The 24,432-nt window shown below is 46.5% G+C and overlaps 1 protein-coding gene across 1 annotated transcript in view; it reads right to left on the bottom strand.

The window, feature by feature from the left end:
- The window catches only part of LOC147616820 (protein TIC 21, chloroplastic-like), a 64,132-nt gene extending 41,000 nt beyond the window's left edge, over positions 1 to 23,132 (bottom strand). The window contains exon 1 of the mRNA XM_086777876.1: positions 22,773 to 23,132. Coding sequence (XP_086634002.1) covers positions 22,773 to 23,048 — 276 coding nt within the window. The 5' untranslated portion in view covers positions 23,049 to 23,132. The remainder of the gene's footprint in view (positions 1 to 22,772) is intronic.
- Between the last annotated feature and the right edge of the window lie 1,300 nt (positions 23,133 to 24,432).

Genomic DNA, 24,432 nt, shown 5'->3' with positions numbered 1-24,432 from the left:
GCTTTATTGACCGACTATTTGGAGGCTATGCAGGTTCCTTCAAGTTCAGCAGAAGGGGATGTCACATGCATCCCGCACTTGGATGCCACATGGACATATCTGAACAAGAAGGTGCAAGACGTGGAGTGGAAAGCTGGTCCCATGTTAGCCCAGCCCGAGACGAGTCAGCCAGGGTTCTACTCCATGCGTCCGATGTCAGGTGTGCATTGTCCTGCACATGAAGCGGTGCCAGTCCACACTGTGAGTCTCCCTCTGGAATGATGTCAATTGCTCTGTGTGTTCGGTCTGCGACCAGATGCCAGACTTTTGTGAGTCTCCCTCTGGAATGATGTCAGTTGCTCTGTGTGTTCGGTCTACTCCATGCGTCCGATGTCAGGTGTGCATTGTCCTGCACATGAAGCGGTGCCAGTCCACACTGTGAGTCTCCCTCTGGAATGATGTCAGTTGCTCTGTGTGTTCGGTCTGCGACCAGATGCCAGACTTTTGTGTAGAGCTTAGGTTTGCTTTTAGTGTGGGCATGGGGAAGGCTATGAGCCACCCCAAGGGGCCAAAAAGCCCCAGGCCTTGCCCACCAGCCCTACTGTGGGCTGGGCAGTTTCTGGCCCAGGCCTTGCCCACCAGCCCTACTGTGGGCTGGGCAGGTTGTCGGCCAGCCCCAGGGGCCTGGCCATACAGCTGACAGGGCTATAAGCCCTACCCAGCAGGTCGGCCAGGTGTGGGAGGCAGTCCCACATCCATGCACAGGGGCTGCCCAGCAGCCTGGGCATTGTCCATGTCATGCGCATTAATTGGCCAGCATAGTAGGTGTCAGAACGTTGAGTTTTATTAGCATAAGTGGCTACTTTATCTAGTCGTGGAGTTTGCTGCTGGCCGAATCCTTTAGTAGACAGCTGACTGGATACATGAAGGGGTATATAAAGCCCAGCCATAATTCAGTTCAGTCATCTCATATTTCACAAAGTGCTGCAGCTACTCAAGGGCCCAGACAGCCAAGGGAGAAGCTAACACAAGGGTGAAGGTTGAAGGTCAAGGGCAGAGATTCATCTCAACCAAAACAAGTCAAGTCAGTCTTTTATTTTCAGATTTTGCATCATTCTAATAAAAGCAAATACACCATTCATGGTGGAGGCCCTACAGAGGGTATTCGGGACCAAATATTGTGTCCTATTCTCTCTCTCTCTCTCTCTCTCTCTCTCTCTCTCTCTCTCTCTCAGCACCATATCCAAGAGCGGCTAGCTCACTTACACTCACACCCAGAGATCATGCTCCGAGGTATTTTTGCCTCGCCATCGCCTATGTATCACATATTACACCCCCATTATGGTACTGGTTGGAGCTAGACAAATCTGCATTGCATTCTTGTATACCCTGCGCATATAGGTTGCATACTAAGCCTCTAGCAGTAGTGCTCCATCCATCACACCCCCCCACTAGCTCAGTACTTTCATAGTTTATTTCATGTTCATATTGTCCTTTTTTTTTTCTGGAGATCCAGAAGACATTGACAGTTGTACATTGATTTGTCTCATAGGTCGAGTTCCGCCTCTAGTAGACGTTAATACAACTTTCTTTCTTCTCTCTCTATTCCTATTGTGTCAAATATTTTGTCCTTTTTTTTTTTGGACATCCAGATGACATTGACAATTGTACATTGATTTGTCTCATAGGTCGAGTTTGGCCTCTAGTAGACGTTAATACAGCTTTCTTTCTTTCTTTCTTTCTTTCTCTCTCTCAATAGAGACATCATACTTCTGACAGAGACACATCAGAGCCCAGAGAGAGGGCTACCTCGAGTAGAGGGATTCCAGTGGGAGTCAACATACAGGAGGACCACACGCCAGGGTACCTTGAGAGGGTCGGGGGGGGTAGCAGTTCTATTCAGACAGGAGCCACAGGGGAGACTGAGAGTGGTAGCACAGGATCCAGAGGCCAGATACATGTGGATCAGCTTACAGCTCTCACAAGACAGGGTTATATACATAGCTCTATGTTACTTTCCTCCATCACGATCCTCCTATGTCATTACAAAGGACATGCCACAGGAGGAGGAGACAGGAGCCTCGCCATACACTTGTGTCAGAGGAGATTATGCATTATTCTACACTAGGGGAAGTATTTCTTACGAGCGACTTCAATGCCCACACAGAGCAGACAGTGTGAGGTGTATGACTATGATGACATGGAGATCCTCCACCTTGTGTATCCAGAGGAGATAGGGGCTAGTCGGGCATCAGAGGACACTGGACCAGACAGAGGACATTATCGGGACCACTTACTAGAGTTGGGAGCCAGGCATCGTCTCGTTATTTATAACGGGATACAGTGGCCGGGATCAGGAGGGCTGACATGCTTCCCACATGGGGGTCGTACACGGACCGAAGGCACGGTGGTAGACTACATTATGGGGTCTTTGGAGGCATCACAGCTTGTCACCTCATTCTCCATTCCACCTCATCCTATTGGGGCAGATCATACATACTTGGCATTTTCACTAGCCGGATCACCAGTATCACCAGCCCCCCACATACCGACGCCACACACTACCATCTACTTCACACATGACATGGCAGACATATACACTGGCAGAGTAGAGGATGGGCTCCTACTCATGGATTCCCTGGCACCTATGGATACCATTACAGCCCAGCTGGCATCACTCCTACACACGGCTGCATTACAGAGCTTCCCACATCGTGTCCACTCAGGAGAGCTTGCGAGATCTAGGACTATGCCCCAGAACAGATGGTATGATGACGAGTGCAGAGCCCTATACTCACGGCTCCGCATACAGAGAGCCTTGGGGGCTCGCCGCAAAAGGCGAGCCTTCGCAGAGATACAGGAGCTAGAGATCTTTCATTTCTTCATGAGTAGAGAGAGCCCTATCTCATGGCGGCACTTCAAAGAGCCCCGGACACCGACTATTGCAGACCCAAATACACGGCACACATATGCAGAGGGCCTATACCACGCCCCACAGCAGCCACCTATACCTCAGCCACAGGAGCCTCGACCTACCACACAGCTAGCTTCTTTACCCACTCGATGGTACAGGAAGCTATCCGCCACCTACAGCATGGATGGGCCGCCGACCATATGGGCCTGCAGGGTGAGCATCTCATATATGCAGTAGATTCTTTGGCTCCTTTTCTTGCACACCTGTTTAACAAGGCACTAGCAGAGGGTTTGCCTGCGGAGTGGACGATGCACACCATTGTGCCGATTTACAAAACAGGGGATATGCTCGATCCGAGCAACTACAGGACGGTTATGGTTGGCCACATGCTGGCCAAACTCTATGGTGCAGTGTTGGAGCAAGAGCTTAGCTTATATGCTGAGCGAGCAGGTTTACGCTCATCAGGGTAGGCAGGCAGGCAGGCTTCAGGAGAGCTTTCTCTACCACTGACCATGTATTCACTTTGAGATGTATGATTGATCAGGCCAGAGTGAGGAAGAGAAAGATCTATTGCTGCTTTGTGGATTTCCGCAAGGCATTTGACACAGTACCACGAGAGAGGCTCTTTCAGCGCCTGCAGTCTCTTGGCATACCAGCAGATATGACATGGGGCATCTATGCAGTATATGAGCACGTTTTTGGGCGAGTCAGATGTCCAAGAGGTATGTCCGAGACTATTGCTAGCACCATTAGTGTGAAGCAAGGATGCCCACTTTCCCCCACGCTAACTAGATGCAATAGAACCCATTGTAATTTAAACTCTTAAGAGTCTTAAGAGTTCATTTTGAGTTATTTGTTTTCAGTTTTATGCCTCTTTGGCATCGATACCCAGAGTGGAATGTAAATGGATGCACCTGATCTGTTCCATAGGTCGGATTCGGCCTCCCGTGGACATTAATATAACTTTCTTTCTCTCTCTCTCTCTCTCTCTCTCTCTCTCTCTCTCTCTCTCTTTTCTGCACATCTATTTTCAGTTTTTGTGCATTATTCTCGTCGTGAACGATTGCTGATTTCTGAGCATTGAAGTTACCGATCTACCCCAAAGCTTCCGCATGTCACAGACTGAGACTCCACCAATCCAAAGGCACTATAGAAGACTCTTCTAGGCTACTGATGCAAGTGCAAGATAGCTGTAGGACTGCACATATGCTGGCTGAATGCTGAAGAGGGGCTTCAATGTTGCCAAGAGGATGAAGGGTGATACTGATTTGATGGACTGAATTCTGATTTTATGCTTGATGATTGATGATGAATACCAAGCAATGGTATTTATATGGGATATTGCTGCTGGTCGGCCACTTCAGTAGTAGCTGTCAGCTTGCTTTATGGGATATTTTCACAGGTGCGCTGCTGGCTCCCTCCGCTTGCATTTTCCCACCCACCCTTCCTTGCTCAGGCCCCCAAGGCAGCAAGGCAGCCCTCTTTGGGCCCCAAGGGGAGAAATACCACTCTTCTCTCTCTCTTTCCTGCTATTGTGACAGTCCACCCGCCTCTCTCTTGGTTGATCAGAGGGAAGCAGAGTGTTGCTTTTGTGGGACACAGATCTGTGTCCCACAAAAGCAACACTCTGCTTCCCTCTGATCAACCAAGACAATTCAGCAGGGCAGCCTTGAGCACACGTCTGGCATATCTCATGTACATGGTTCCACAACTCAGTTCACATATACATCCACTGTCCAATTCTCTGTTTCCACCCTTTCAATCTGCCATACCGCTCCTCTCACAAGGGGCCAGATAACACAACTCTGCAGCAGACATAAGCCAATGGAAAGAAAGAAAGATGGACACGTTCAGAGCTTACCAATTCAGTGCGTGGTTCTGCACTCGTGAGGCCGATCGTACCAGTTTGTACTTGCAAGAAACTGTCTGTACTTTCCTCCCTGCAACCCCTTGACTGATGCACCAACTATGCTCCGATAAAATCCCACATGCAGCTGGAGATGCGCCGCCTTACTGTTCAGAACTGACACGTTAGAACCTGCGTGTACTTGTCCGTACAAGTCAGCAATACCTGACTGTACCTGTCCGTACAAGACTGTACTGCAGTCGCCTGACTCTGCCCGTACAGGTGTTCGCTTGCTGTACTTGACTGTACCAACTGGTACAATTCTACGCCTGCAATCAATCGCCTGTGTCAGCTGACGTACAACCGCCTGTACTTGCTGTACGGTACCCTGTCTACTTCACCTGCACCAGCCAGCAATAGAGTAGCAGCCGCCTGAACCAGCGCCACCTGTACTAATCCGTACGCGGCAACCTGTACCTGTAGTCGTACAGCAGCCACGTGGACTGTACCTGCAACTGTACGGCCTGTCCTGTTCTGTATGGAAAATTCTGTACGCAGCCAAACACACAGCAGCCAAACGACTTACGCTTCCCTTCTCCTCCACGCATGAAACTTGCACACTTCCCCAAAAGCAAGAGAGAGAGAGAGATGAGAGAGAAACGTGTACCCAAAAGTGGAGTTTCCTCTCTCCAAAAATATCCTAGGGCCCAAACTTTAATGTTTATTAAAGTTTCCTAAGAGGCCACTTAGGCCTAGGGGCCACCCATGGTTAGAACATTAAAAATATTAATGTTCTTGGTCCCCCTTCACACCTGGAGATGTCCACACATCATTCTCTTTGTCCGGGCACCCCAAATACAAATCATTTAATATTTATTTTGCTCAACCACCATGCCCACACTTGTGCTGTTCCATTTTCACAGGGTCATGACATACCCCCCTCTTGAAAAATGACAAGTGTCCTCGATTGCATTCTGGTGATACAGCAAAATATCCAAAGTGAAATATACAATATGGCAAGATCAACGTCCCAATCTCTCTAAGCCATGCATATGTAACAACATTCATTGCAAACCAATGGCGTAGTAGTAGTCCAAGTTGTATACCACTGTGAACCATACACAACCACAACATTCAATGTGACTAGTACACATATATCATAGAAGTCCCATAAACAGATGTACTGTCAGCCATCAGTACCTTCGGGCGAGACAAAAATTGCACCAAGTGACCTCTAGATGTCATCTGAGCCTGTCTGTATCAAGGGAGTGGAGGTGCTACCCCCCCTCTTGAGCATCAGACAATGCTCCAGACCCATGCTCTGCTGAGCCTGAATGAGCCGTAACAAGAGTCGGCTCCAACTCAAAGGCATCGAGATAAAGCTGCAAAACCTGAGGTGAATCTGTTAAGTCACCTTCCTCCATCCACTTCGCATCCATCGGTGAATAGTTCTTGAACTTCACAAGATAGCGACGGGAAACTTTACCTCGTACCTTTCTTTCCTTATGTGCCAGTATCTGCTCTAGAATAAGAACCTCATCAAGTTCCTCAACATCCGGCTGAGCCTCATCTGATACATCCTCAGGCACATCCCCATGGAAAGGTCTAAGGAGACTCACGTGAAATGCATTGTGAATCCTCCAGTGATCTGGTAGCTTCAAGCGATAGGCCACCTCACCAATCTTTTCCAATACCTGAAAAGGCCCATAATAGTGCATGCTCAACTTAGGGAATAAGCGCTCTTTACCCTTCATCTTCTTGAGCCTAGCCTTTTCAAATCGCAAAAGAACCCAATCACCCAATGCAAACTCTAATGCACATCTGTGACGGTCTGCTGCTTTCTTTTGCTTCTGCTGAGTTTTCTGGAGTGCCAACTTAACTCTCCAATAAGCTTCATCCATATTCTCCACATACTGATCAGCCTCAAAGATTTTATCCTTTGTGTGTAAAATGGGTGGTACCTTCTTCCCTCCTTCCACAATCTCAAAAGGCGCCTTGCCCGTCGAGGTATGGACAGTGTTATATGCAAACTCCACTAAAGGAAGATACTTTTCCCATTATTGCTTGTGCTCTGACACATAACACTTAAGAAGATCTAACACTGTAGAGTTAGCCTCTTCTGATTAACCATCTGTTTGCGGATGAAATGAAGATGAAAACTTGAGAGTTGTACCCATGTTGTCAAATAACCCTCTCCAGAATAAACTCGTCATCCGTGGATCACGGTCACTAATGATAGACGTAGGCAAGCCATGATACTTGAAGATGTTCGCCATGAACAACTTCGCCATATGATCAACTTTGATCGTCTTACGCACGGGAATGAAATGAGCCTGCTTACTGAACCTGCATATAATAGTCCAAATGCCATCATTGCCCGTTTGTGTCCGTGGAAGATGAAATATAAAATCCATGGCAATGCTCTCCCAAGGTCTATCTGGAATAGGTAAAGGCTGTAATAACCCTGGTGTCTTTTGACGGTCAAACTTTACCTTCTGACAAACAATGCATTGCCTAACAAAAGCATCAACATCTCTTCTCAAGATTGGCCAATAAAAGAAAGTCTCAACTGCTTTTACCGTGGCGTCAATACCTCTATGACCTGCATACGGTGGAGCATGACTTTCAATCATAACCTTGAGGCGCAATTGCCTGGTAACACATAGTCTACCATGCATCAACAAAAACCCATCTCTGAGAGTATAGTGATCATGCCACTGACCCTCAGATATCTGATCGTACAACCTTTCAAAGTCCTCATCATGGGCATACTGCTCATTCATTTCATCAAGCTCATGATGATAAGCAAGTGAAACTGCTGAGACCTGTGGCTTGCGTGACAAAGCATCTGCCACAACATTCTTTTTGCCTTCTACATGCACAATCTGGAAGTGAAACATAGACAAAAAGTTTGCCCATCGCATATGCTTCTCTAAAAGCTTAGTTTGCGTGAGGAAATAACGCAAGGTCTAATGATCTGTCTGCACAGTGAAATCAGCCCCAAGCAAATAGTGTTTCCATGTAGAAAGAGCATGAATTACAGCCAACATCTCTTTCTCAGAAACCTGTAAATGCTTCTCGGCATCTTGCAATATTCTACTCTCATAGGCTATCACATGTCCTTCCTGCATGAGAACTGCCCCAATGTTGTTTCGACATGCATCACATTGGACAACAAAAGCCTTTTGGAGGTCCGGTAATACCAATACTGGATCCGAAGTAAGCTTTTCTTTTAGCTTTTTAAAGGCTGTAATTTCCTAATCAGCCAATCTAAACAGAGTTGCCTTCTTTGTTAAGGCATGAAGGGGCGAAGCAATTTCAGCAAAATACCGTATGTACCGCCTGTAATAGGAACACAACCCAAAAAGCTGCGTACATCATGCACGGTCCTTAAATCTAGCCAATTAAGAATTGCTTCCACCTTCAATGGATCCATACGGACTCCATGCTGAGACACAATATGCCCCAAGAAGTGTATCTCTTGCAAGAAGAACTCACTCTTCTTGCCATTAATAACCAGCCTATGGTTCCGGAGTTCTGCAAACACAATGGCCAAATGCCTTCTATGCTTGTCACATGCACTCTGCACTTGGTGCATGGTGACAAGATGGCTCATCATCAGAAGTGCAGCAGTTGTACAGTTTTAGAACCCAATAGGATGATATTTGTCGTACGCCGTGACCCCATTGTACATCCTCAGTCCAGGATAAGTCAGGCACGAGCTACGTAGGTCATTCCTCAGCCTTAGTGGGTCAATCAGTCAGTCAAGTCCCTTAACCCACTTGGAGAGAATCATTCATGCATGTAGAGTCAGTAGAAGCCTTAGGGTTTGCATCAGAAAGCACTCTGCATCTTGCATAATATGCATACATATGTCTGTGCATCATTTAGAACATCCCCAAAGCCTTAGGGAATTTACTGGGATTTATCTGGTATTTTTCCCATATTTATTAGTATTTATTTATCATTATTTGCATTATTGGGCATTTATAAATATTAACTTTATTAAATGACCAACCTCCAGTTAGTATAAATAGGCTTGCCTAGAGCCTCTTTTGCTCATTCAGTCTTCATTGTGCTAAGAGCTCTCCTCTCTCTTGCTTTCAGCCCAAGACTAATCCAGCCCTAGTGCCCATAAGCTTTCTTCTCCAGCCCCTTGAGATCCATAGCTTCAGCCCAGCCCTAGGTGCCTTCAGCCTCTTTCAGCCCTGAATTCAGCATCAGTTCAGGCCCACAGATCAGCATAGATCAACGCCAGTTTGCAGCCTCCAGACACCTGCGTTTTTCTGTCCCCAGCAGAAGACCTCTGCATTTTCTGTCCAGCAGCCTCAATACCCTGCAGCTTCTGTCCAGCAGCCCCAAAACTGCTGCGTTTCAGTCCATCAGCACTCCTACAGGCCTGCGTTTCTGTCCACAGCAGTATCCAGCCCTGAATCAGCAGTCTACAGCAGTTTCCAGCCCTGAAACTGTTGTTTGAATCAGTGTCCAGCCTTCTATGCATCATCAACACATTCAGCAGTCATCTGGTGAAGGTAACACAGCATTCATATGTGTTTTCAGCATTCTAACAGTGTGTAGAACAGTCCACCTTCTTCTTTGAGCCTCACGTGTGCAGCCCTTCCTCATGCCCTTGGGAGGAGTGCATAGGCTCGAGATCAAGTCATTGAGGTGTTTCTACAGCAGTGTACAGATCAGCCGCTCTCCGATCCTCCGAGATCTTGCGTTTGGCTTATCTACAGTCCAAAGTCATTCTCTCTAAAGTAATAAAGCAAATACTATCTCGTTATCGGGATAGGGGGCCCTTCAGTGGGTAATTCGGGACCCAATCTGGTGTACAGCTCTCATCTATCTCTCTCTCATCTCTTTAAAGTTTGAAGTAAATGAAATGGATTGCTAAACTCACGAAACTCAGGATACAGAAGACGGTGTGAGCATATTGTGTGACAGGATCAACCAATACAAAGACTTCCACTGCATATCACATTGGTATCAGATTCAGATAGTCCACACACACCGTATCCTAGCGTGGGGGCATCCTCGGATGGTTAGATTGCGTTCCGGCACGACCACCGACTTCAGCATCATGTCTACAGGAGAGTACTCATCAGCCGGAAGACGTCTCCCCCGAAGGAGACCTTGTCCTTCCGCCTACAGCAGACATCATAGCTCTTCTTAGAGCTCAGAACCAGCTACTCATGGAGCGTCTCCAACTCTTGGAGGCAGCAGCAGCACGTCCTTCTACACCTCCAGCATCACCCGACTACATCTCCCTCTTCTTTCAGATGGAACAACAAAGGAGAGAGGACGAGGCCCGAAGGAGAAGAGAAAAAGAAGAAAGACGGGACTATGAGGAAGCCCAACGCACGATCGACGAAGACCGGCGTCAGGCTGAACTCGCCGCTCGGGAACACCAACGTGAGCTTGATCGAGAACGTATGTTACTCGAACACCAACGGGAAAAGGAGGCCATACACTTGAGGTATCAGCAGCTCTCCTCAGTCTCCCCAGTCATAGGTGTCACCAGCCAGCATCCCGCAGCAGCTTCAACCACCATCATTCGCAGTCAACCGAATTTCAGCAAGTATGATGGTAAGTGTGATCATTCTTCAGTTAATCAATTTGTTCATCAATTTAATGCTCATTTTCCATTAGCTAGGATCACAGACCCTCAAGACAAAGTCCACTTAGCGGCTCCCCGTCTCACTGGTGAGGCAGTCACTTGGTGGCAGCATTGGTCTAGTATTCATACTGACCAGGCCACAGGTGTCACAGCCTTTGATTGGGACATCTTTGTTTATGACCTGAAGACCAGATTTCTCCCGCCCCAGTACATGACCGGTCTGAAAGACGAGTTCTATGGACTCAGACAGAACGGTTCCCCAGTGCTTCAGTTTTCCGGTAAGGTTATTACTTTAGCACAGCAGTTAGGGTTATCTGAGCAAGCCAAGATGGAGCAATTCATTCGTGGATTGGACTCCAACATTCGGTTCACAGTTCGTAACTTTGAACCAAGTACATATGACCGGGCTCTGACTCTCGCTCAGAATGAAGAAATGAAGCTCAACGGGGGCAAGCCCAAGCAGACATCTCAGTCCAGTACCAAACCCCAGCGCAGCAATCAGCTGCACAGACAGGGAAAGGTAACGCATCTTCTAAAGATGCTAAGAAGGACAGCAGTAATAGCTCCAGTTCAGGGGGTAAGAAGGATAAAGAACCTAAGAAAACCCTTGATGAAAAGGCTAAAGCAGGCATTACTGGAGGTTATCTTCCTCCAGAGGAGGAAAGGAAGTACCAATCAAAAAATAGATGTTTTTTCTGTCATATTATAGGGCATGGTAAGAAGGATTGCCACAAATGGCAAGCGGCACAAGCTGCCAAAGCTCCTTCTGCCACAGTTGCCACAGCCTCCCCAGCTCCTCCAGCCCCACCTACTACCTCAAATGCAGTTCAACTTTTACCTTCCATGCATCCTATACCATCCGTGGTATTTGATGCTAAGCAGGAGGGTGAGAGCGATGCTGCTCAGAAGAGCCTCATCCAAGCCTATGGCTCTGCCCAAGGCCGACAGTTTGTAGTCCTTTTCGATATGGGCAGTTCTGAAGACGCCATCTCTCCCCAGTTGGCTAATAAATTGAACTGCACTTTAGTCCCATATCATCTGGATGTGGACGGGTTTACACCTGGTCTTCGCACCCACATTTCCCAGAAGGCACAGCAGTTTGCCTTTGAAGTTCAGAAGGCCTCATTCCAACGAGATTTCATCGTCTCCCCTCTGTTAGGGTGTGACATGATCTTAGGAATTCACTGGTTCCGTCAGTATGAGCCTATTTCCAATTGGGGGCAGGACACTTTTACTATTTGTAAAGGTTTTCCTGAGCCTGTCATGATTCGTGGGGATAGAAGCATTCTTGGCATCCCATTGATTTCACATCTCCAGGCCAGACGAGCTATCCGCAAGGGAGCAGAAGGAGCACTCCTTTATGTTCGTGCTCAAACAGCCCCTCCCTCATTAGTAGCATCCATTACATCTTCAGCCCCTCAGTTAGCAGACCTCCTATCCAGACACCAGGACATTATGCTTAGGGACGATCTCCCGCCCAGTCTCCCGCCCTCTCGCCTTGAGGACCATCACATTGATTTGGTCCCTGGATCAGATCCTCCTAGCAGGTTTCCCTATCGTCTTTCCAAGACTTTAGAGGGCGAGTTGGAAAAGCAGTTATCTGCGCTTCTCCGAGCCGGATTCATTCGGCCTTCTTCCTCCCCATTTGCTGCACCTATCCTATTTGTCCAAAAGAAGGACAAGTCTGCACGCCTTTGTGTAGACTACAGGGCATTAAACAAACTCACTATCAAGAATAAGTTTCCTATGCCCAGGATAGAGTACATTTTGGAACGTTTAGACGGTGCTAAGTTTTTCACTAAGATCGACCTCAAGAGTGGTTACCATCAAGTCCGCATTTTTGAAGCTGACATTCCAAAAACAGCTTTCAGGACAGAGCGTGGTCACTACGAGTTCGTAGTCATGCCTTTTGGGCTTACAAATGCACCCGCAACGTTCAATAAGATGATGTCTAGGATTTTCGCAGTCCACATTGGGAAGTGTATCTTCATATTCCTTGATGACATACTAGTCTTCTCAGCCACTGCGGAGCAACATGAGAAAGATGTGGAGAAAGTCTTGCAACTTTTGCGAGATAATCAGCTCTACATAAACGCCAAAAAGTCTATCTTTGGTGTTAAGGAAGTTCAGTATTTGGGCTACATCATTGGTTCCGATGGGATTAGACTGGACCCATCAAAGGTTCAGGGGATCTTAGATTGGGATATTCCTAAGACCGCCCAAGAAATCCGTTCATTCGTAGGTCTTTGTCAGGCCTATAGCACACATGTCCATCAGTTTTCCAACCTTGCAGCACCTCTTACCGACTTGCTCAAGGGGGTAAAGGCTCGCAAGCAGAAAGTCTCAGTTACAGGTAAGAAACTTGATGCATTCCGTGCACTCCAGAAAGCTGCCTCAGAAGCACCTGTATTAAAGTTAGCATCATGGGATGAACCTTTCGAGGTCATCACCGATGCCAGCAATGTAGCCATAGGTGCAGTCCTCCAGCAGGACAATAGACCTGTGGCATACTATAGCAGAAAGTTGGATGTCGCCGAAAAGAATTATTCGGTATATGACAAAGAGCTTTTGGGTGTGATCACAGCGCTCAAACATTGGAAGCCTTTTCTTTATGGACAGGCTTTCACAGTGAAAACAGACCACCAAGCACTTAAGTGGCTTCAGACTATGCCAGGTGCCCAGTGGAGTGATCGACAGGCCAGGTGGAGTCAAATCTTCCAACAGTTTGGAGGTATGATTGAATACATCCCTGGTAAGCATAACCCAGTAGAGCAGATGCTCTCAGTCGAAAGTCCAGCATCCAGGCAGTCCAAGAAGCTACCATTCTCGAAATCACGGGGAAGGACTTGGATAGTATGAAAGACCAATATGTCGACTCCCCTGAGTTTGGTACTCAGTATAGTTTGGCCCTCACTTCTGAGCCTGGCCACTATTCAGTACAGAACGGTTGGTTGTTCTACAAGAACCGTCTCTGTGTTACTCAGGAAAAGCGTTCCGCTCTTCTCCATAATGCCCATGACTCCTTAGTTGGAGGCCATAGGGGTATCAACAGTACCCTCGAGAAATTAGAACGGTCCTTTTATTGGCCAAAGATGAGGCGTGATGTCTGTGCACATGTACAAGCCTGTAAGATTTGTCAAAAAGTCAAGGTTCCCCATACAAAGAAGGCAGGTTTACTTCAACCTTTGCCTATCCCCGACGGACCTTTTATCGACATATCTATGGACTTTGTAGGGCCTCTACCAGCATCCACTGGATCCCGTAACACTCAGTGTTTTACCATTGTGGATCGCTTTAGTAAATTCTGCATGCTCATCCCATGCAAGCATACGGCCACAGCCGAGGACGTAGCCCGTCTGTTTCTCAAGCATTGGTATCCAATTTGTGGTTTGCCTAGCACCATAACATCAGACAGAGATTCCAAGTTTACCTCGCATTTCTGGAGGGCATTATTTGAAAATATTGGAACTAAGTTGCAGTTGTCTAGTGCATTCCATCCCCAGACAGATGGCCAGACAGAAATTTATAATCAGTTGGCCTTTGATGACCTCAAGTCATACTGTCATGACCAGCAGTCCAAATGGGAGCACTATCTTCCATTGGTCCAAGCTATCTTGAACGACACGCATTCATCCAGTGTCGGACGGACTCCATATGAAGCAGCCTTTGGTCGCCGTTTTTCTTCTCTTTTGACGAGAATGGTGTCTCCATCTTTAGAGGCTAATAAAACCACGGAAGCATTTTCCGAGATCATTGAGTCAGTCAAAGACCGCTTGACCAAAGCTCAGGAAGCATATAGCAGACAGGCAAATAAATCTAGACGAGATGTCCACTTCAAGGAAGGGGATTGGGTCTATTTGCGTATCATGAAGCAAAGATTGAAACAAGTGGGCAAACGTTGTCCCAAGCTTTCATTCCGTAGTTTTGGCCCTTTTCCAATAGTTAAGAAGATAAGTGATGTCTCAATGAAGTTAAAGTTGCCTGCCAGTTGGACAATGCATGATGTTTTCCATGTTTCTTGGCTAAAACCATATGTTGGTCCAGAAGTGTTTGATGTTTCAGATGAATAGCAGCCAGACGTGGTAGACGAGGCAGAAGTTATTGAGCCTGAGCAGATCCTTCTTCATCGATGGAAGCATGGTTCCGGTCGACGGATTCGTCAGTTCTATACGAAGTTCCGAGATCGAGGCACCCACGAAGCCGTATGGCTCGACGAGGAGTTCTTCCAGGAGTACCCCCAGTTATTGGCGGACTACTTGGAAGCCATGAACCTGCCGCCAAGCTAATCAGGAGGGAATGTCACATGCACTCTACACTCAGTGCATGGTGACAAGATGGCTCATCATCAGAAGTGCAGCAATTGTACAGTTTTAGAACCCAATAGGATGATATTTGTCGTACGCCGTGACTCCATTGTACATCCTCAGTCCAGGATAAGTCAGGCACGAGCTACGTAGATCATTCCTCAGCCTTAGTGGGTCAGTCAGCCAGTCAAGTCCCTTAACCCACTTGGAGAGAATCATTCATGCATGTAGAGTCAGTAGAAGCCTTAGGGTTTGCATCAGAAAGCACTGTGCATCTTGCATAATATGCATACATATGTCTGTGCATCATTTAGAACATCCCCAAAGCCTTAGGGAATTTACTGGGATTTATCTGGTATTTTTCCCATGTTTATTAGTATTTATTTATCATTATTTGCATTATTGGGCATTTATAAATATTAACTTTATTAAATGACCAACCTCCAGTTAGTATAAATAGGCTTGCCTAGAGCGTCTTTTGCTCATTCAGTCTTCATTGTGCTAAGAGCTCTCCTCTCTTGCTTTCAGCCCAAGACTAATCCAGCCCTAGTGCCCATAAGCTTTCTTCTCCAGCCCCTTGAGATCCATAGCTTCAGCCCAGCCCTAGGTGCTTGCCTTCAGCCTCTTTCAGCCCTGAATTCAGCATCAGTTCAGGCCCACAGTTCAGCCCACAGATCAGCATAGATCAACGCCAGTTTGCAGCCTCCAGACAGTTGCGTTTTTCTGTCCAACAGCAGAAGACCTCTGCGTTTTCTGTCCAGCAGCCTCAGTACCCTGCAGCTTCTGTCCAGCAGCCCCAAAACTGCTGCGTTTCAGTCCATCAGCACTCCTACAGGCCTGCGTTTCTGTCCACAGCAGTATCCAGCCCTGAATCAGCAGTCTACAGCAGTTTCCAGCCCTGAAACTGTTGTTTGAATCAGTGTCCAGCCTTCTATGCATCATCAACACATTCAGCAGTCATCTGGTGAAGGTAACACAGCATTCATATGTGTTTTCAGCATTCTAACAGTGTGTAGAACAGTCCACCTTCTTCTTCTTTGAGCCTCACGTGTGCAGCCCTTCCTCATGCCCTTGGGAGGAGTGCATAGGCTCGAGATCAAGTCATTGAGGTGTTTCTACAGCAGTGTACAGATCAGCCGCTCTCCGATCCTCCGAGATCTTGCGTTTGGCTTATCTACAGTCCAAAGTCATTCTCTCTAAAGTAATAAAGCAAATACTATCTTGTTATCGGGATAGGGGGCCCTTTAGTGGGTAATTCGGGACCCAATCTGGTGTACAGCTCTCATCTATCTCTCTCTCATCTCTTTAAAGTTTGAAGTAAATGAAATGGATTGCTAAACTCACGAAACTCAGGATACAGAAGACGGTGTGAGCATATTGTGTGACAGGATCAACCAATACAAAGACTTCCGCTGCATATCACAATGCTCCTCCTCAGTTTGTGAATGCACAATCATATCATCAAAGAATGTGCCCACAAACGCTCTCTGAGGCCGGAAAATCCTGTCCATCATTCTGTTAAATGTGGCAGGTGCATTTGTCAAACCAAAGGGCATAACCAAGAACTCATATAACCCAAACGTGGTTCGAAATGCTGTCTTATGCACATCCTCGAGTCTAATACGTATCTGATGATACCCGCTTTTCAAGTCAATCCGACTAAAGACTGTGGAGCCCTGTAAGCGGTCCAAAATGTCATCGATCCTCGGATTAGGGAATCAATTCTTGATGGTATTCTTGTTCAGCGCCCTGTAATCAATACACATGCGCCAAGAACCATCCTTCTTTTGCACTAAGAGTACAGGTGAGCAAAAGGGTGATGAGCTAGGCTGTATCAACCCTTTATTCAATAGCTCCTGTACCTGACTCATAATTTCTTCTTGTTGGGCTGCACTAACACGGTACGGCGGTCTATTTGGTGGAGTACTACCAGGAATTAGATCAATAGCATGATCTTCTGGCCTCTCCGGAGGAAGTTCCCCTGGCAATGACTCGGAAAAACAATCTTGGAACCCACATAAGAAATCAGTTCTGTCCTTATCTAACATAGACAAATTAGACTTAGACTCATCATCTTTTGCATCCTTTACATAAATCAAGTACGCGGAAAGATGCTTTTTCATTACTGATGAAATTGCCGAAGCTGATACAATAGGAACAGATTCCCCTTTAAGTTTTACATCCAAAACATGTTCTTTCCCTCTATGAGTCAAAGTGATCTTCCTATTGTATGTATCCACCACCACATGTACTCTGTGGCACCATGGCATTCCCAACAAAACATCACATCCATCAAGTGGCATGATGAAAAACTCTTCGCTGTCCACATAACCCTGCAAATGAAGCCTAAGCTTCCCAATAATAGGAGTGACGGGTTCTGCATACCCAGGACAAGCCATGTTAGCCTCATATAAAGGCCCCATCTCCTCTGCACGAATCCCCAATCGGCCAGCCAAATCCAGTGAAATAAAATTGGCTCTAGCACTTGTGTCAAAGAATATCAAGGCATTTTGATCTCTCACTTTGCCCTATGTCCTGCACAACTCAGTCTCTTCACCACCTGGCTGTTCCCCAACAAGATCAAGAACTAACCCTGCAGAAGGTTTTGGTTTCTTTGACTTGGGCTCTCCTTTATTGTCAGAGTCCTTTTGAGACTTTCTCTTGGAACAATTAAAAGACATATGTCCCTCCTCTGTACAGTAAAAACATTTCCCAGTATCCATCAAAGCCTGTCTCTCCTCAGGAGTTCTCTTGGGCATTGGCAACTCTAAGCTATGTTAGAATGCTGCAAATGCTTATGAATGATGTGTTACCTTCACCAGATGACTGTAGCATGTATGGATGATGCATATAGGTGGAGGAACTGCTGTAGAACTGCTGTAGGATTGAAAACGCATGAAAGGGGCTGCTGGAAATCTGCAAACGCAGGACTGAATAGCTGATTTCTGGCGTGGAACTGAGGCTGGACTGAAACGCTTGCTGAATTCTGATGCTGGACAGAAAACGCAGAACTGGAGGTGCTGCAGATCCGTAAACGCAGGCTGACTGTAGGCGGCTGGTTCACATGCAGAAAACGCAGGACTGTATGCTGAATCAAGGGTTGATCTGATGCGGAATGCAGGCGCCTATGGCTGTAGGGACTACTGAACTGCAGGCGTTGGAGGACCAGGACTGGCTGAAGCAACCTCAAGCACTCCAAGGGCTAGATGAGACTAGTCTAGTGATGAAGACAAAGGAACTCCTAGGACTGAGAAGAAAAGCTCTTAGCACACTGAAGACTGAATGATAAACTAAGCCCTATGCAAGGCTATTTATACTAACTGGAGGTTGGTCAAGTTGGCTGGTCATTTAATAAAGTTTATATTTATAAATGACAATAAATGCTAAATAAATACAATAAAATATGAAAAAAATACCAAATAAATCCTAGTAAATTCCCTAAGGCTTCTGGGATGTTCTAAATGATGCGTAGGCATATGAATGCATATTATGCAGAATGCAGAGTGCTTTCTGATGTAAACCCTAAGGCTTCTACTGACTCTACATGCATGAATGATTCTCTCCAAGTGGGTTAAGGGACTTGACTGACTGACTGACCCACTAAGGCTGAGGAATGACCTACGTAGCTCGTGCCTGACTTATCCTGGACTGAGGATGTACAATGGGTTCACGGCGTATGACAAATATCATCCTACTGGGTTCTAATACTGTACAACTGTTGCACTGCTGATGATGAGCCATCTTGTCACCATGCACTGAGTGCAGAGTGCATGTGACATTCCCTCCTCCTTAGCTTGGCGGCGGCAGGTTCATGGCTTCCAAGTAGTCCGCCAACAACTGGGGGTACTCCTGGAAGAACTCCTCGTCTAGCCATACGGCTTCATGGGTGCCTGGATCTCGGAATTTTGTATAGAACTGACGTATCCGTCGACCGGAACCATGCTTACATCGATGAAGAAGGATCTGCTCAGGCTCAATAACTTTTGCTTCGTCTACCACGTCTAGCTGCTCTTCATCTGAAACATCAAACACTTCTGGACCAACATATGGTTTTAGCCAAGAAACTTGGAAAACATCATGCATTGTTCAACTGGTAGGCAATTTTAACTTCATGGAGACATCACTTAACTTCTTAACTATTGGAAAAGGGCCAAAACTACGGAATGAAAGCTTGGGACAATGTTTGCCCACTTGTTTCAATCTTTGTTTCATGATGCACTGAGAGACCCAATCCCCTTCCTTGAAGTGGATATCTCGTCTAAACTTACATGCCTGTCTGTGAACTGAATGATGGCCAAGCTCAAAATTGAGGGCCAAACTGGGTTGAGTACCAAACTCTGCGGAATCGACATACTGATCTTCTAAGTCTTTTCCAGAGATGTTGAGAATGGTAGACTCCTAACTGGTCGGGATGCTGGTCTTTCTACTAAGAACATCTGCTACTAGGTTATGCTGACCAGGGATGTACTTAATCATTCCTCCAAAATGTTGAAAGAGCTGACCCTGTCTAGTGTGCTGAGCACTCCACTCGGCACTTGGCATCGTCGAGAGCCACTTAAGTGCTTGGTGGTCTGTGGTGACTGAAAATGTGTCCATAAGGAACATGCTTCAAATGTTTGAGAACCGACTGCTGTTCTAGCTTGCCCTTGAAAGTCTTGGAAAGACAAGAGGGAAACTTGCTAGGAGGTTATGCTGAAGATCATCCTTAAAAATGTCTGAATGAGAAAGGAGATCTGCTAACTAAGGGACAGAAGATGATAAGACAGCGGTTATTGATGAGATAGAAGCTGTCTGAGCATAAATTAATGCTCCTTCTGCTCCCTTTCACATAGCTCGTCGAGCCTGGAGATAAGAAATCATAGGAACGCCAAGAATGCTGCTATCCCCCCGAATCATGACAGGCTCACGAAAACCTTTAGAGATGATAAAGGTGTCCTGCCCCCAATTGGGAATAGGTTCATTCTGACAAAACCACTGGATTCCTAAGATCATGTCACATCCCAAAAGAGGAGAGATAATGAAATCTCGCTGGAATGAGGCCTTTTGAACTTGAAAAGAAAACTGTTGTGCCTTCTGAGAGATGTGGGTGCGGAGACCAGGTGTAAACCCGTCTACCTCCAAATGATAGGGCACTAAGGTACAGCTCATGTTGGTAGCCAACTGGGGAGAGATGGCGTCCTCAGAACTGCCCATGTCAAAAAGGATTATGAATTGTCGGTCCTTGGCAGAGCCATAAGCTCGGATCAAGCTTTTCTGTGTGGTTGTTGCCTCACCCTCTTGCTTAGCATCAAGTACCACGGATGGCATGGAATGCATAGAAGGTAAGATATGAACCACATTGTGTAACGCGCGGAAGCTCTGGGTAGCCTTCTTTCAGCCCTAAACACTCTTGGAAACCTTCTGATGCAAAAACGCACCATCTGATGCAAAAACGCAGGTAGAGAGAGAGTAGAGAGAGAGTAGAGAGAGAGAGTGAGAAGTGCTGGAATTTCAGTATATCTGTTGTACAAAAAGGGTACATGTCTTTGCAGCCCTTGGCTGCCCTCTTAAAAAGGTGATAACACACCCAAAACTTGCCCTAGACTAGGATCCTAATGACTCTCACCCCTAGTGGGTGGAATGACTCAAACATGGAGCAAGGAGCCCTTTTTATATGGGATTTTTGACATTTTTATGCTGGCCGACTGCTGGTCGGCCAGTTCCATGTCCAAATAATCCCTTTTTGCCCTGTCCGACTGCTGCTGGTCCTTGTCTTTGATACGCATGCTGCCCACCATTCCTGCTGACGTCAGTCAACAGCCAACATCCTCCTTTCCTTGCAGCCGACAGCCCTAGTCTGGGTTCATGTGCTTCAGCCGACTGCTTCCCTCCATGACCCCACTTGTCCTGCTCCATGCTCACCGCAGATGCTACACCTGAAGCTCCTATTTTCTGGCTCTACTGGTTCATAGTCTTTTTCTGCTTGCCTCTTCTGGATCTAGCCCTGGAAATGTCCACGGCATCTGTGATGCACATGACATCCCCCTCTGCTAAACTTGATGACGGGAATCCAACCTGCTCTTGGATGACTGTCATCATCCCAATCCTGTTCCGAAGTCCCTCTGTCATCATCCATCCCTGGCAAACCCTTTTTTTCTCTGAAAATCCGATCTGTTCTCCAAACCACTCTGTCTTTGATGAAGATCTATGCATCTGGTCTTCCTCTAGTCCACAATCCTTTCCTGCCCTGACTCTGAACACCGTCTTGGTCTTCGTTCCTGGAACTGAGTCTGGCATTCTCACATCACCCTTGGAGGATCAATCTCCCTTGGGACCGTTCCCTTAGAACCCATCTGGCTCACGGAACTGCCATCCCCAACTGGCACTGTGGAACACCACCAACAAACCTCCTGGGAGTTCTTCCCGATCTGTGTTCCCGCCTTGGGCTTCGAATCCGTGTACTTTCCTGTACCTTGGACCTGTATACCATCATCTGGGACTGAATCAGTGTTTAGCTTTGCTGAGCCTGATGCTCTGATACCAATGTAACGCGCGGAAGCTCTGAGTAGCCTTCTTTCAGCCCTAAACACTCTTGGAAACCTTCTGATGCAAAAACGCACCATCTGATGCAAAAACGCAAGTAGAGAGAGAGTAGAGAGAGAGAGTGAGAAGTGCTGGAATTTCAATATATCTATTGTACAAAAAGGGTACATGTCTTTGCAGCCCTTGGCTGCCCTCTTAAAAAGGTGATAACACACCCAAAACTTGCCCTAGACTAGGATCCTAATGACTCTCACCCCTAGTGGGTGGAATGACTCAAACATGGAGCAAGGAGCCCTTTTTATATGGGATTTTTGACATTTTTATGCTGGCCGACTGTGCTGGTCGGCCAGTTCCATGTCCAAATAATCCCTTTTTGCCCTGTCCGACTGCTGCTGGTCCTTGTCTTTGATGCGCATGCTGCCCACCATTCCTGCTGACGTCAGCCGACAGCCAACATCCTCCTTTCCTTGCAGCCGACAGCCCTAGTCTGGGTTCATGTGCTTCAGCCGACTGCTTCCCTCCATGACCCCACTTGTCCTGCTCCATGCTCACCTCAGATGCTACACCTGAAGCTCCTATTTTCTGGCTCTACTGGTTCATAGTCTTTTTCTGCTTGCCTCTTCTGGATCTAGCCCTGGAAATGTCCATGGCATCTGTGATGCACATGACACATTGGTGCTAGCAGGCAAGTCTGGAGGAGCGGGGGATACGACGGCAACTGTGGCAGAAGGCTCTTTGGAGGCTTGCTCCGCGTGTCTTTTTGGACAATCCTTCTTACCATGCCCAATAGTATGACAGAAAAAACATCTGTTTTCTGACTGATACTGTCTTTGCTCCTCTAGAGAAAGATAGCCTCCAGTGATGCCTGCTTGAGCCTTTTCCTCAGGGGTCTTCTTAGGCTTGGATTCCTTACCTCCTGAACTAGAGCTAGGACTGTTGTCTGTCTTAGTGTCTTTAGAAGACGAATTACCCTTCCCCTGTTGGGGTTTGGTACTGGACTGAGATGACTGCTTGGGCTTGCCTCCGTTCATCTTCATTTCTTCATTCTGAGCGAGAGTCAGAGCCCAATCATATGTACTTGGTTCAAAGTTACGAGCTGTGAACCGAATGTTAGAGTCCAATCCACGAATGAATTGCTCCATCTTAGCCCTGCTCAGATAACCCTACTGATGTGCTAAAGTAATAACCTTACCGGAAAACTGAAGCACTGGAGATCCGTTCTGTCTGAGTCCATAGAACTCATCTTTCAAACCGATCATGTACTGGGGCGGGAGAAATCTGGTCTTCAAGTCATGGACAAAGATGTCCCAGTCAAAGGCTGTGACCTATCTACCTACAGAGATTTAACAAATCGACACAGCAGAGAATTGAGATTTTTAAATCACATATGCATGCGAAACCGACACGTGTTGCCTCGCACTGAGCAAGATAGCTCCCCGGAATCCTACTTCCGAGGAATCCTGAGTTTCCACGAGGATTCCTCTCCCAAAATGCCCCCTCAGTGATACTTTTCGCCACATTTTGGACGTGCTATGTGTCACAAAAAACAGAGAGTGGTAACCATTATCAGCGATGTTGTAAAGCTACCTTTTCGCGCTTGGCGAACTCCGCAGGGTCTTCTGAACCGTTGTAGGCAGCAGCGACGGTCTTGTCCGGGCGCCTGATCCCTTCATGGGCGACCCCAAACTTCAGCCTGAAAAGGCCAAGCTGTGGATTGAGAGTGTGGAGAGAGGACGGGGGAAGGCAAGAAGGTAATGCGCAAGAAGGCTGGAAGGAAGATGAACCTCCCTTGTTGCGAAGCCCGCATAGCGATGGCGATGACACGGCATAGTGGGACCCGGCTGGTTTGAAGAGCGTCTGCATGGTAAGATTTGGGGAAGACGAACTCCAAGTGACCTCACATGAAAAGTCCGACGCTGCTCATTCTCCCCGATGTCTTCTTCACACCTTAAATGTCCTCATTTATTCTTAGGGTTGCGTTTTATGCTTACGTAGCATGTTCACATTTTTACATTGTGCTATAGAAAGAAATTGTGTGTGTGGGGGGGGGTGTGTGTGTGTGTGTGTGTGAGAGAGAGAGAGAGAGAGTATTTTCCTTGATTAGCGAGATGAAATCACATGACCTATCTTGCATTATCAATAAAATTACTTATATTATCTTTAAAACTCACACAAGTTTTTGTTAATCAACCCATATTCATAGGGTTGACGATCCATTCTTAGTGTTACTATGAAGAGGTTGGAAATAAATGCTCCACCTCGTTATTGTCATTGTGTAGGTGTGACAAGCTGCTTCATTTTGTAAGGCCCCCTATATGAGGAGTAGTTGTTGTGTGGAGCACCTAGGCGCTCCATAATTCTTAGTTTAGACGGGCTATATGTGACCAGATTGTTTGGAGATCGGTTTATGTAGACTTAGCACTATGCCAAGTAGGATGCATGTAAGTGCATGTCAATTGACCGTACTCTTGGATAGAAGCAGATCTTCCCAAGGTACCTAGTCCTTGGGTTGTGGGGCTTGAGAACGGGTGCCCAAACGACCTCAAATGGGTCTAGAAAGCTACTCCAAGACTGTAGGTCTCGAGTTTAGTCTAATAAGATCCTAATCAAGTGATGTGGTTAGTTTGGTCCATCTGGACCACTTGTAGGTGGCCAACATGGGGTGACCTATTAGTAAAACCAACCTTGAGTACTATATATAGACAGGTTCGGTAGCCTCCTTAGTCATACTAAGATCATTATAATTAGATCTATCTTTATTATATTGTGCACCCTTCCAGAGTCTACCTAGATCATCATCAAATCTCCTTGTTGTTGCTAGATTATATGAAAGCCATCAATTTATAATTTGATTTACAGACAGTAATTTAGTGTTATTCTTCATCTCTCTTGTATGTCTTGTGAATATTTCGCACAAGTTCTATTTTCGTACATGGAATTAGAACGCGGGCTCTAGATAAAGCGTTTTGGCAAGTGACTCTTTGGTAGTAGATTTGGAGAAATAGCTTAACCTATAGCCGCACGGGCTTGACCACCACTATTTGGCAATGGTAAGCTAGATGGAACCAAGAATACACTCTAAAAGTTTAAGTTAAGGTTTATTTTAGACTCTTATGAGTTGTTGTCACACTGGGTTTGATGTGAGGTAAAGTGCAGCTCTAGATCCAATAAATCCCACGAGTAATTTTGCCAAATCCAACTTGTTTTAGCATGAAGGAGGGGGAATGGAAATACTATGTGTACCATC

Source organism: Cibotium barometz, chromosome 38 (genome assembly GCF_041138505.1).
Source record: "Cibotium barometz isolate CiBa-2024 chromosome 38, ASM4113850v1, whole genome shotgun sequence".
Classification (NCBI taxonomy): Eukaryota; Viridiplantae; Streptophyta; class Polypodiopsida; order Cyatheales; family Cibotiaceae; genus Cibotium; species Cibotium barometz.
The sequence above is the reverse complement of the archived record's forward strand: the minus strand, read 5'-3'. Positions and strand labels throughout refer to the sequence as shown.